A 14,161-nucleotide genomic window follows, 5' to 3' on the forward strand; every position below is an offset into this window, starting at 1 on the left:
GTACATGCAAGAATTAGAGTCTAAGTTATCAATCAAATTTCAAGATTTTCAACACATGGGCCAAGTTTTTTTAATTTTTAATGAGACCAGACACCTTTAAATACAGTGATTTTGATGCGACTCTTTGATTGGATGGAAACTGAGGAGTTGGAAATGCAGTTGATTGACTTTCAGGCCTCTTCATTGTGATCAGCTAAATTTAAAGATTGAGAAATACAGTACTGGAAACTAGTAAAAATGATCAGGCAGGTCCTGGGTATCCTTGCCCGGTAAATTCAATTATATGAAGAAAGCAGCTTTTGCATCGCTATCAGCATATAGATCCACATATCAATGTGAGCAGATATTTTCACACATGAAACGCATCCTCAGCCCCCATCACAGCAGTCTTACAACAGATAACTCTGAAGGTGTCCAAATATTCATCCGAAATTTTAACTTTAGCCTTTGGGTAGCAAGGACAAAGATTGCATTGATATGGTGAGGTATAAACTTAAAATATAAAACATTTTTGTTACAAAGAATATTAAATGCAACAAAATTATTTCATTTATGTTGTGCATGTTCAGAAAAACACATTATAATTAAAATGGTCATTACATACAATACTGCACAATTATGATTTTAATTTTTCTATACATGTATAGTGCTAAAAAATAACAATTGCATGGAAGGAAGTAAAAAAAAATACATTAATTATCAGCTGGCACAGTGTGTTTTCAAAACTTTGCCAACACCTGTTGCACATAATGCAAACCTTTAACCTTTAATAGGAAGAGTGTGACTTTAGTGAAGCCTGAACAGCTATTTAGATTTTAACTTGGTAAATAGCTGGTTGCCGGGTGGCAGGGGAGCCTTCCCCACCCGAGAGGTAACGCTACCTTTACTTTAACTTCGGCTTCCAATCTGTACGGACATACTTCTCGGTGCCCTATTTTGGAACTTTTTAATGGTCTGCTTTTCCTTTTACGGGTTGTTTGTGTGTAATTGGTTTGATGGTGTCGGCTCCTTGGTCAGACTTTCAGTTGTGTCATGGGAACCCTAGCAAAGGTTGTGGCTGGTAAATGAATAAACCAGAGATTGACCCTCATCAACTTTGTAGTTGTAGCTACTGCAGGGGACATGACTGTTCGTAGGGTTCCCCCTGTTCTGATTGTATGGAATGGGCTCCGGTGCAGTGGTCTGAGTTCACAAAGAAGAGGAAGAAGTCTATGAGACATTCTTCTGACTCGGTCTTGGGTATGCCCAAGTTGATGCCCAAGAAGCTCTCTAGCTCTTTCATCCCTTCTATGAGTAAAAAAGACTGCTGTACGTTCTGCTTTTCCTCCGAGGCTCTTTCCATTGGATTAAGTAAGAAGCCTATGCCCTTCCCTCAGGGAGTTCTTTGAATGAGACTAGAATTTTGCCTTTCTCTAAAAAAACTAATACCCACTGCCTAACTTTCAAAGTTCTCTTACTGTTGTATTGACTGACAGCCCTTGTAAGGACCTGGACCGGATTGCGCTGTGGCCTGCCCTTAGGATTGATAGCATCCCATCAGCAAAGAAACTCCTAGAGGTTCTAGCATCCACTAGAACTCTGCAGTCTTCCTGCTGTTGCTCCCACCATTCCTGCAGATGAGAACTGTGTGACAACGCCCTTGATTTTATCCTTGCTTTGCTAATGCAGTCGTCTTTCGGTTCTTCTGCATGGTTTGGCGGGAGGAGTAACACTGTACCAAAACATTCTTAAGAGACCTGTCACCAACACTACTGCTCAGGAAAACTAACTATGCTCTAGTCCTTCTCCATGCACATGGGCTAAGAAGGCTGATCACCCTACGTGCTTTTCAACTCTAGAAGAAAAGTCTACCCCTCCAAAAACTGCAAAGGTGTGTAAAGGACAATGACGGGACAACAAACCAGAAGCACGATCACCAAAGCATCAGAAGCCGCCTGAGAAACCACGATCACCTGGGAAGAGATAGGGTCGTGAGTCTCCACACTCACCAACAGCTCTTTGTTGCCAGGGACGCGCTCTACATACAGAATAGTCTTCACGAGGATGATCACCTTAGTGTACCCTATTTGTGTCACAAGCTACTTAAAGCAGATAATCTAACAAGGGTAGGCATTCTCCTTCCAAATCGTCTAAGCGCGAACATCATCACACGCATGATAACCATGCATACAATCACTACATACTAGATCACCATGTGCACTATCACCAAATGTTAAATTAACAAGTGCTACATAAACACACACTAGATCATCACAATCACCACGTGCTAAAGCCCAGGCACGAGCATGATCACTAGCAAATGCAAGTTCTCAAACAACATACTATTTTAGATATGTTCATGACCCAAGGCACATTTACGATCGCTGGCACAAACACGATTGTCGTCCTGATGATGTTCGGCAGAACGTGCACAAGCAACAGCTTCTTTACTTTCGCCTAACAAGGAGAAAGTAAAGAAATCTATGGGCAGTGAACTGGTTTAATGATTCCTAAAAACTAAGGAGCCCTCTCAATTTTCACACTCTTCCTTCCCGCAGGAAAAGTAGAAATATCACATGCAAGTTCTCTCTCCCAAGTGGCATCCCAGGGGAAGAGTCCCTCTGAATGAAGACCAACCTGAACAGATCTCTCAAGAGCAAACCTCATCAAAAGTCTAAACAAGGCAAGAAAACCCTTAGAACCTGTAAAGCCTGCTGACGTAGATCTGAGGTCTCCTTACTCCTGACGCACATTCGTTGGCGAGCATGCCAAGACAGACTCCAGAGAAGGTTTAACTTTTTTCTTCCCCATCAAGACATACACTTGTCACTGCACAGGAGGCCATGACCTACGCTCAGCACATGGGGATGTTTGTAAACAATCATGCCCCCTGCAAGATCCTCAGTGTGGATCAACAGACGGTCTAGCTATAAAATGATTGCAAATCCACCTTTCCCCAGTATGTACGAATGTCAAGGACAAACAACAACAGCCAGCATTCACTCTCTGCAAGAAAAAGTAAAAGATCAAAACTCTTACTTAAAGGACAACAGTATGTCTGTACACAATGCAGCCGGAGACAAAAGTGAGGAGCTTCCAACAGTTCAGAGGACCTGTGCTACTCTCATGCGCTAACCACCTGCCATTAATTATTTCAACAGCCATTCCAGCTCTGCTGATGATATATTCCTGTTTTAGAGGACGAAGGGTTTATATATATGTAGGAACAAATAAAAAAATCTAAAAATGCCATTATTTTTCCTAGTTATACAAACCTGAGTCCTTTAAATTTGGGATATATCTTCCCTATTGTCAATACTATACAAATTATTTTTCTAATATGGCTTTCTTAACAACTTCACCAAGCGATTTTGTTGTATAGCATCAGCTGACTGAAGCTCAAAATATTAGTGATTTTATGTGTTATTTTATAAAAAAAAAAAAAACTGAATTAAACCAGTAACTGTAGTTAGATAGATGATTAATAAGCTCCATTATCCTTATTTACATTCTTCTAATAACTCTTGTTAGGTAGATACTATGTATAACATGCTTTGTGCAACATAATGTAGATAGTATTAGATGTTCCTTACAGTAATCTTTTGTCACTAGTTACATTGCTTTCTGCCTTTTATTTTCCATGTGTTACTTTTATTGGAGAACCATGTGTTACTTTTATTGGAGAAGCAGGAGGCCTATCATCTTTGGAAGGGTAACAGAGCAGATTTGACTAGGAATAACTATACTTAACTTAGAGATTTTGCTCTGAGAGTTTATGCTTCAACTGAAAAGGAATACAATTTAACCATAAAAGAAACACTTTTGGGTACAACCTGGGAACATACAGTAAGTGGTGGACTACCCTTAAATCTGCACTCTTTGGTGTACAGTAGATGCAACAGTTCCTCCTTTACTTAAACCAGATGGCTCTGTCACTCACTGTCCTAAGGAAAAGGCAACCCTCTTGGCTGATTTGTTTGACAGTAAGCAAAGTAATGAGAAACTCAAACTTCCTTATTCAAGTTTTCCTGAGGGTAAACTGACTAGTTTAGCTTTTGATCTCGTGAAATTAAAGCTCTCTTGATGGATCTTGATGTTTATGGAGCTGTAGACCTAAATGGTATTTATCCTTTCTTTTTTATAAATACTGCAGATTTCTTAGCTGCAAAGTGATCTGTTATTTTGCACAAGTTAGCAAGAATGGAGGTTTTAGCACTTGTTAGAAAATTGGTACTGTTACTCCTCTATGTAGTCGGAGAATTGTAAATGTTACTCCACTATGTAAATGTGTTTGGGGTAGCTGAAGTCCAACTGATTACCGCCCAATTTCCATAATTCCCATATTATCTAAATTTTTTTAACATCTTCTGGCAAAACGTCTTAATAGGGTTGCTGAAGTTAATCATCTGTTCCCTAGTTTGCAATTTGGTTTTCGTAAAGGCCTTGGAGCATGTGATGCCCTTCTTACAATCTCCAATGCTGTAAAGAAATCCCTTGATTGTGGTTAGGAAGTTCGTATGATTGGCATTGATTTTAGTGCTACCTTTGACCATGTTAATCATGAGGCCCTTGTTTTCAAACTCAAACAGTTGGGAGTGGGTGGGTTGTTTCTTAGATTCATTATTGAATTTTTAAGTAATAGATTGCCAATAGTTCGTGATGGGCACCATAGTGAGTATAGGAATATGATATCTGGTGTTCCTCAGGGTAGTGCTCTTGTCAAGTTACTTTTCATGCTATATACACATGGCATGTGGTTTGGCCTAGAAAACAAGCATATTGCATATGATGCAATATGCTTGTGTCTTCTTCAATTGCACAAAAAATTGGCTTATTGAGAAAGTCTCTTAATATTTTCAGTGATTAATCTACTCTGAAGAAGTATTCTAATTCCTTAATTTTACCTTGTTTTGAGTATTGTTTTCCTGTCTGGTCTTCAGCTTCTGATTCTCATCTTAATTAGTTGGACAGGAACTTACGGTCCATTAAATTTCTCATTCCTGATCTAGATATTAATCTCTGGCAACATCGTTCAATTAGTTCATTATGCATGTTGCATAAGATTTTTCATAATTCTGATCATCCTTTACATTTAAATCTTCATGGACAGTTTCATCCTCCTCGTAATACTGGACATGCACTCAATTCTAATAACCAGGCCTTCTCCATCATGAGGCTCAATACTACACAGTATTCTAGAAGTTATATTCCAGCTGTGACCAAGTTGGGAAATGATCTTTCTAGTCGGGTAGTTGAATTGTTAGAACTTCAAAAGTTCAAACTTACAGCAAATGTTTTTATGTTGAACAGGAGAGGTCTCCTTTTCAGTTTCATTTTTTTGATGTCGGCTACCTCCCAAAATTGGGGGAAGTGCCTTGGTATATGTATGTATGTATGTATATGAAATATCTGTTTTGATTTGCTACTGTTTTAAAAATACAGTATTTTATTTTAATTGTTCATTATTTCTCATATCATTTATTTATTTCCTTTCCTTACTGGGGCTATTTTTCCCTGTTGGAGCCCTTGGGCTTATAGCATCTTGCTTTTCCAACTATGGTTGTAGCTTGGCTAGTAATGATAATAATATGTATGGCATCTTCTTGCTTAGTTTTCCAACTTATTGAATTTTATCTTGTTCTACTGTGTTTTCATATCTTTTATAAATAGATCCTCTGGGTAACTCTTGTGAGAGTCAACCAATGGGACTGAGTAATCTAATCAACCTGTTTTACCATAACCTATTCTAGTAGCTGAGTATTATTTTGTTTGTTGAGCACTTGGTACCTAATTTAATTTGCTCATGGTGCATATTTGCATCATTATCATCCTTGTCCAATCTTACAAAAGTTAAAGTATTCTCCTTGGTAGTTTTGCTTAGTAACTTTAGAGGTAATGACAAATGAGTAGGCAGCTCCCCTTTATCACTGGGAATAAAACCTGGATAAATGATGTAAGATCTTTCCTGATTGACAGTGCTGTATGCTCTTTTTTGACATTTAATTCTTGGTTTAGCAAGCAATGAGAAATTTGTTTTTATGAATTAAATATTGTTTTTTAAATATTTAACTTAGCCGGTGAATATATAGCTGCAACTCTGTTGCTCGACAGACAAAAAACTGTACAAAAAAACTCGCTAGCGATCGCCATACAGGTTGCGGGTGTGCTCACCAGCGCCAACTGTCGGCCAGATACCAAACTCTATGTAAACAAAGACTCAATTTTCTCTCTGTCGACGTGTCGACAAGACGTACTTTACTCGCTGTTGAAACCTGGAGTTTTTCCCATCATCTTTGGTGAAGTACTATATTCTGGTTTGAGCTTTCGCAGTGCAGGTGTTTTATCTTCATCTTAAATCTTGAACTCGTTTTGGATAGATTTAATTTTTGGTGACAAAGAGAGTATGGACTTTCTTTGACTTTTAAATGGCCGACCCTTCCCTTAGACGGAAGTGTGTTTAGGCTTTTAGTAATTATCTTATCACGTTATAAATTAATTATAGATTTTCCTCTTCGATTAACTTTCCATTTATAATAAACATAAAGAATAAATTTTAATGTTTTGTTTATATGCGACCTTTCCTGAGAGTAGGCGGTCCTAACTTGGAAACCGAAGTTAATCAACGTTGAGCCCTTTAAATCGTAAATAGCTTTTAAAGAGCTAAGGATTTAAAACTTTTTAAATGAAATATTTTATGAAAGAATTTCTTTGAATAGTCTTCGTACTGTTTTCAAAGATGAACTAACGTTTAGTTTATTTATGCTACGCAGTTTGCGCTCTATCGTTACGATAGAGAGAGAGTGTATCACGGTTTCACTTTGCAGAAAGAGTAAATCGATTCTGACGTTTTGTTCATTCTTTCAAAGCTTAAATGTTTTAAATTCTATTTTAAAGGAACTTTTTAATTGAAAAACCTTTAAGTTTTTTCCTTTGGTCAAATAACATGTTTTTTTTGACGAAACGTAATTGGGCTCTTCTCTTAGGTGCGAAATCAAGAGAGAAAGAGAGAGAGATATAGAGACGGAGGGAGAGAGAGGAGAGAAAACGTTCCGTTCAAGCGGGTAACGTTGTTCTCGAGTTACTCTCATCCCTAGTCTCTGTACGGGGAGAAAGGATAAAACGTTTTTAGTTTTATTCTCGTCCCCAGGCAATGTACGGTGAGAGATTGAATACATAGTTTTGAATGAACTAGTGTTTATTCTCTTCCCCAACCACTGAATTTTTTTTTTTTTTATCTTAAAAGATGTTTACTGTTTTTTTTTGCTGGTATTAATATGCTTGCATTATACGCCTGATTTCGCATTTACTACCTTTTGATGAGGGTAGAATTGCGTGCTTCAGGTAGAAATCAGTAAAAGGTTCGATTTCAGTGTAATAAGTGCAAAACAGAAGTGATAAAGTGATATTGCGCAAAGTGTTACAGTGTTGCGTCCGAGGGTTCGTCTGTTCGTGCCTGTCGTTCACCTAGTCCGGGACCTCTTGCAAGCTCCCAAGCCCAGGGGAGAAGTAATGTCATACGACTTATGGGTTCGAGAGGCCTTGATCAACGAACAGACGTTTCCCTCTATGGTATCGGGTGTATCTTACCAAGATCTCCCCTACCATAAGGCGAGAGAGACGTTTTTCTCCTCGTCATCCGAAGGCTTTTCGCATAAGAAACCTGTAACAAGGTTTCGAGACCCTTAAGCGAAAGTCAGTCCTTTCAGGACAGGTCCAGCGTCCTGGTTGCAACCATTAGGACAGCTCTGACCCTATGCAGTCATCGGAAAACTGCTCGCCGCCTAACAAAAGCGTAACACAGACTCCGAGAGTCTTTTTTGTTGGCAAAGTGTTGCGGTCACAGACGTTACCCTCGTCTCTTACCGCAACCATTTCCGTGGATCCTTAATGGGTTGTACGGCAAGACATGCAGAATATGCTTGCCTCCCTTATGGAAGACTATTCTGCCGATTAGTCCGTTGAGTCTAGCCGTTTATCTCATCGATATCCTGGCTTTCAGCCAACCTAACGTTCCTTTGTGCATCCTGTTGACGTTGGCGTAGCTAAGTCACGTCAGTCAGGTTTTTTAGAACCACACTCGATGCGGTCTCGTGTGGATTTTCAGCCACATTTGAACGTTAGGCCACTTGCTGATGCTCCTGTTGACGTTCAGGACGTTCGCTAACAATCGGAGTTGACTTGTTTTGACGCTGTGCGTCAACCTCCGCATTCTAGATTTGTTTTGACTGCTCAGTCTAGACAGTCAAAGCAGTCTCGAGTTGACGCTGTGCGTCCTCACGCACCTGTTGTTGTTGACAGTTCAGTTGTTGACAGTTCACAGACTGTCAAGCAGTTACATGACGTTGCGTCCTGGTCCGCTACTAATGCACCAGTGTGTGTGGACTCTGCTTGTAAAGCATTGCCACCACGGTAGGTCTCTCCCTTGCTTGAGACTCAGCTTTTATCGGACAAGGTTCCTTTAGATGAGGAAGTTGCTGTTCCCCCTCCTACTGATATTCCCTTGAGGACTCTGTCAGACGGAGAGGAGCCTAAAGCTGCTTAGCCCTCTATGGACTTTAATTAAATCATGCTGATTTTTAAGGATCTTTGTCCGGATCTTTTTGTAACTGCTGCTCCTCGTTCGCCTAAACGTCAGAGCTTACACTAGGCCTAGCTACTTCGAAGCTGTTGTTTATAAGCTAGTGCTCTCTCGCTCTCCTAGAGAGCTTTACGTCTGCTAGGCGACTGGTTTATCACCAGGAGGAGTTTGGGGGATACAGCCTTTGCTTTCCCTTCTTTTAAACTGGTTTATAGAGCGAGAGTCTGATATGACACGAGAGAAGTTCTCGGCTTGGGAGTTCCTGCCTCTGCCCAGATAGACTTCTCAAATCTCGTAGACTCTCCCTGGCGCCTGGCCAGGAGACGCTCCAAGTTTTTTACAGGTCAACTTCACAGCTGTTTTCGAGCCTTTGAAGTTTTGCTGTACAATTATGTCATGCATAAACAAGGCTTTCAGGGATGGAAAGCGGTACCGCCTCAGTCGCTAACCCCGTCTGTTGCCGCACCTGCTCCCGTAGACCCTAAATGGGCTTTGCTGCAAGACATGCAGTCCAAGCTTGCGTCCTTGATAGAGGACTTTAATGCGGAGAAGGTTGCTGCTGAACCTTCTGGCCAACAACCTTCCAACCGGTCGGTTGTGCGTCCTGTTGACGCTGAGGTAACCTTCTCGCGTCTACCAGTTGAGGTGGTTCCTCCACCGATGCGACCCAGTGTGGGTTGCCAGCCGCACGTTGACGTTAAGCGACGCTCGGAGGTGGTTGTTGACGTTCAGGACGTTCAACAACCATCAGAGGTGACTTGTTTTGACGCGGTGCGTCAACCTCAGCAACCCAGTATGGTGTTGACTGCACAACCCAGACGGTCTAGACAGTCTCGGGTGGACGCTGTGCTTCCTCGCGCACCCATGGTTGTTGACAGTTCACAGACTGTGCAGCAATTCCATGACGTTGCGTCCGGCTCCGTCACGCATGCACCAGTGCGACCGGACTCAGCGAGCCAGACGTTACCCACTCCGTTGCCGTTTCCTCATCAGTTTTCGGATGAGGAACTATCTGATGAGGACGTTGCTGAACAACAAGACGATCAGCCCCCAGAATAGATCAAGCCCTGCTATCCATCCAGAAGATGCTGAAGAAGGAACGCTGCTCAGTCAGGCTGTGGATGAGTCTGGTGGGAACAGTTTGTATCACTAGGAAGACTACACCTCCGTCCTCTTCAATACCATCTGGCTTTTCACTGGAAAAAGGACAAGACGCTAGAAGCGGTCTCGATCCCGATTTCCGGAAAGATAAAGTCTTGTCTGACTTGGTGGAAGGACAATATCAACCTAAGAGAGGGTCTTCCCCTGGCTGTTCAGACTCCCCACCACGTTCTCTTCTCGGACGCATCGGACTTGGGCTGGGGCGCGTCACTGGACGGTCGGGAATGCTCAGGTCTGTGGAACTCGAGTCAGAGGAGCATGCATATCAACTGCAAGGAGCTGTTGGCAGTTCATCTGGCCTTGAAAAGCTTCGAGTATCTCCTTCGAGGCAAAGTGGTGGAAGTAAACTCGGACAACACCACGGCCTTGGCGTACATCTCCAAACAAGGAGGTACCCACTCACTGACGTTGTACGAGATCGCAAGGGACCTGCTCATCTGGTCAAAAGGTCAAGACATCTCCCTAGTAACGAGGTTCATCCAAGGCGACTTGAACGTCATAGCAGATTGTCTCAGTCAGAAAGGGCAAGTAATTCCAACCGAATGGACCCTCCACAAGGATGTGTGCAAGAGACTTTGGGCCACTTGGGGTAAACCATCCATAGATCTCTTTGCAACCTCGCTGACCAAGAGGCTTCCAATCTATTGCTCTCCAGTCCCGGACCCAGCAGCAATACATATAGATGCTTTCCTCCTAGATTGGTCACATCTGGATCTCTACGCATTCCCACCGTTCAAGATTGTCAACAAGGTACTGCAGAAGTTCGCCTCTCACGAAGGGACAAGGTTGACGTTAGTTGCTTCCCTCTGGCCCGCGAGAGAATGGTTCACCGGGATACTTCGATGGTTAGTAGACGTTCCCAGAAGTCTTCCTCTAAGGGTAGACCTTCTACGTCAGCCACACGTAAAGAAGGTACTCCAAAGCCTCCACGCTCTTCGTCTGACTGCCTTCAGACTATCGAAAGACTCTCGAGAGCTAGAGGCTTTTCGAAGGAGGCAGCCAGTGCGATTGCTAGAGCAAGGAGAGCGTCTTCCATTAGAGTCTACCAATCGAAGTGGGAAGTCTTCCGAGACTGGTGCAAGTCAGTTTCTGTATCCTCGACCAGTACCTCTGTAGCTCAAATAGCTGATTTTCTCTTATACCTGAGAAAAGGACGATCCCTTTCAGCTCCCACTATCAAGGGCTACAGAAGCATGTTGGCATCGGTGTTCCGGCATAGAGGCTTAGATCTTTCCAACATAAAGATCTGCAAGACCTCCTTAAGTCTTTTGAGACCACCAAGGAGCGTCGTTTGGCTACCCCTGGATGGAATTTAGACGTGGTACTAAGATTCCTCATGTCAGACAGGTTGGAGCCGTTACAATCAGCCTCCCTGAAAGATCTCACTCTTAAGACACTTTTCCTGGTATGCTTAGCCTCGGCTAAAAGAGTCAGTGAGATTCATGCCTTCAGCAAGAACATCGGATTTTCGTCAGAAAAAGCCACTTGTTCGCTGCAACTTGGTTTTCTAGCCAAAAATGAGCTGCCTTCTCGGCCTTGGCCTAAATCTTTCGATATTCCCAGCTTATCGGAGATCGTAGGCAATGAACTAGAAAGAGTCTTATGCCCTGTTAGAGCTCTTAAGTTCTATTTTAAGCGTACTAAACCTTTACGAGGCCAATCTGAAGCTTTATGGTGTTCAGTTAAGAAACCATCCTTGCCTATGTCAAAGAATGCTTGGTCAGACTTTATCAGATTGTTAATACGAGAAGCTCATTCACATCTGAGTGAGGAAGACCGAACTTTGCTTAAGGTGAAGACGCACGAAGTTAGAGCTGTAACAACTTCCGTGGCCTTTAAGCAAAATAGATCTCTGCAAAGTATAATGGACGCAACCTATTGGAGAAGCAAGTCAGTGTTCGCGTCATTTTACTTGAAAGATGTCCAGTCTCTTTACGAGAACTGCTACACACTGGGACCATTCGTAGCAGCGAGTGCAGTAGTGGGTGAGGGCTCAACCACCACAATTCCCTAATTCCATATCCTTTTAATCTGTCTCTTGAAATGTTGTTTTTTATGGGTTGTCCGGAAGGCTAAGAAGCCTTTCGCATCCTGGTTGATTTGGCGGGTGGTCAAAGTCATTTCTTGAGAGCGCCCAGATTAGGGGTTTGAGGAGGTCCTATTGTATGGGTTGCAGCCCTTGATACTTCAGCTCCTAGGGGTCTGTCAGCATCCTAAGAGGATCGCGAGGCTCCGTAAGGAAGACGTACTTATAAGGCAGAGTAATCGTCTAAGTCGACTTCCTTACCAGGTACCTATTTATTTTGTTTTTGTTATTTTGATAACTTCTAAAATGAAATAAAAACTCTTAGCTCATAAGATGTAAACATATTTAACTGGTCTCTACCCACCACCCTGGGTGTGAATCAGCTATATATTCACCGGCTAAGTTAAATATTTAAAAATGATATTTTAATTATAAAATAAATTTTTGAATATACTTACCCGGTGAATATAAATTAAACGGCCCTCCCTTCCTCCCCAATAGAGACGCAGTGGGATGAGGAGAAAATTGAGTCTTTGTTTACATAGAGTTTGGTATCTGGCCGACAGTTGGCGCTGGTGAGCACACCCGCAACCTGTATGGCGATCGCTAGCGAGTTTTTTTGTACAGTTTTTTGTCTGTCGAGCAACAGAGTTGCAGCTATATATTCACCGGGTAAGTATATTCAAAAATTTATTTTATAATTAAAATATCATTTTTTTTTGTTTTTTTACTTACTGTACTGTAAAACATGTAAAGCAAAGTAAATGTAAACTCTCCATTCTTAATTAACCAGTTGCTTTGATCTGTTTTCATAGATAACAGAAAATTTGACTGTCATTGATCCGACCCCAGAGGAAGAATGTTGTGGTCCAGTAGCTGTTGTTGTAGGTGTAACACCTAAAGGGCAGATAACTGCTACTCAGCAGTTAGGCAGTGGTACATTTACTCCAAGAACATTGTCATCTTCTATCAAGGTTTGTTATTGCTATGAGTGGTTACTTTTATTTTGACCTTATCTTTTTATTTCTTAATTTCTGTTGTGTCATGAAAATAATTTGCAATATTTAGTTATTGAGGGTGATTATGTAGTTTTATAAGTAATTGTGAATTGTTTTGATTACATTTGTTATTAGATCTTGCTTCATTTTATAAGTGTAGCTCATTAGATTTAATTTTATTTTGTATAGGTAGCTTATTAGATCTTTATTAATTTTATTAATTTACCAAATACTTAACATAAAGGTTACCATATTGTTTTTGCTGCTACATAATTTAAATCTTGTTTATCTTACATAAAGTTACTCTTTAATTCTCCATTATTACTTTTTGTTTGCTTAGTGTAACATTATGAGCAAGTTGATCATAGTTAACGTAACACTGTAAATGTGTCAAATTTAAATCTATTTCATAACTGTTTAATCTATGTGGAACATAAGAGTTGCTGTGCATATCAGTATTATTCTCCAAATGATACTCATATGTAGCTTTACCCCTAAAATATCCAGTTTATTTATTATTTTTTTTTCTTTTTTTTTATGGCACCATAGTGAGTACTTTTCATATATACTCATGATATGTGGTTTTGCCTAAAAAACAAGCTTGTTGCATATGTAGATGATGGTACTCTCCTTGCATATACAGATGAGACTACTCTTCTTTTATCAATTCCATCTCCTGAATGTAGATCTGAGGTTGATGAATCCCTTAATAGAGATCTAGCTAAGATTAGTGCATGATGCAAATTATAGGGCATTAAGTTGAATCCAAACCAAACTTGAGTATGATTGAGTAGGTCGAGGACAGTGGCTCTTCAGCATCCAGATCTCTTCATTGATAATGTGTTTTTAGCTATATACAAGTTCATTAACTTGTTTGGTCAGGGTTGAAGGCTGTTACCTATCTAGCACATCAGTCAGCCAACCAGTGGGCCAACTGGGATTTAAAAGAGGAGCGATAGAGTGGCATCAAGCTTCTTTAGTTAGATGGGACAAGAAGCAACTTTCTCCCTTAGGAACACCTTGTCCCTGACATCTCAACATACTTTTTGCTGAATGTGACCGAGAGGCCATCCTGAAGTGGAGAAAGGGGAGCGAGAACTCCCATATCCATGGAGCAGTAACCCTCAAAGGCTGTGGTCCTTCCAGATCGACTGCTCCTAGAGCTTTTTTTATCTCAGCCTAGTTAACCAGCTCTGAAGAAGCCAACAATGAAACTCAGGTCATGGTCTCTGGCTCCAGGATCCACTTCCTTGAAGAGGGATGGGGAGACCATGTGTCACCCTTTACCTCCAACCTGGTCATGTCAGGAAGGATGGTAGATGAAGAAAAGGAGGCAGGGGTCGTGTGAACAGCAAACCCCATCCTGTAGGTGTTGTAAGTGAAGGGGAGCATACTTTTCAAGCCACAGGGCAAATATGG

The 14,161-nt window shown here is 41.3% G+C and overlaps 1 protein-coding gene across 1 annotated transcript in view; it reads left to right on the plus strand.

Annotated features, from left to right (window-relative positions):
• Rrp42 (exosome complex component Rrp42) overlaps positions 1-14,161 on the plus strand; it is a 109,292-nt gene that overhangs the window by 80,376 nt on the left and 14,755 nt on the right. The window contains exon 5 of the mRNA XM_068370555.1: positions 12,560-12,718. Within this exon, the coding sequence (XP_068226656.1) occupies positions 12,560-12,718 (159 nt within the window). The remainder of the gene's footprint in view (positions 1-12,559; positions 12,719-14,161) is intronic.

The sequence above is a fragment of the Palaemon carinicauda genome, chromosome 3, assembly GCF_036898095.1.
Source record: "Palaemon carinicauda isolate YSFRI2023 chromosome 3, ASM3689809v2, whole genome shotgun sequence".
NCBI classification, from domain to species: domain Eukaryota; kingdom Metazoa; phylum Arthropoda; class Malacostraca; order Decapoda; family Palaemonidae; genus Palaemon; species Palaemon carinicauda.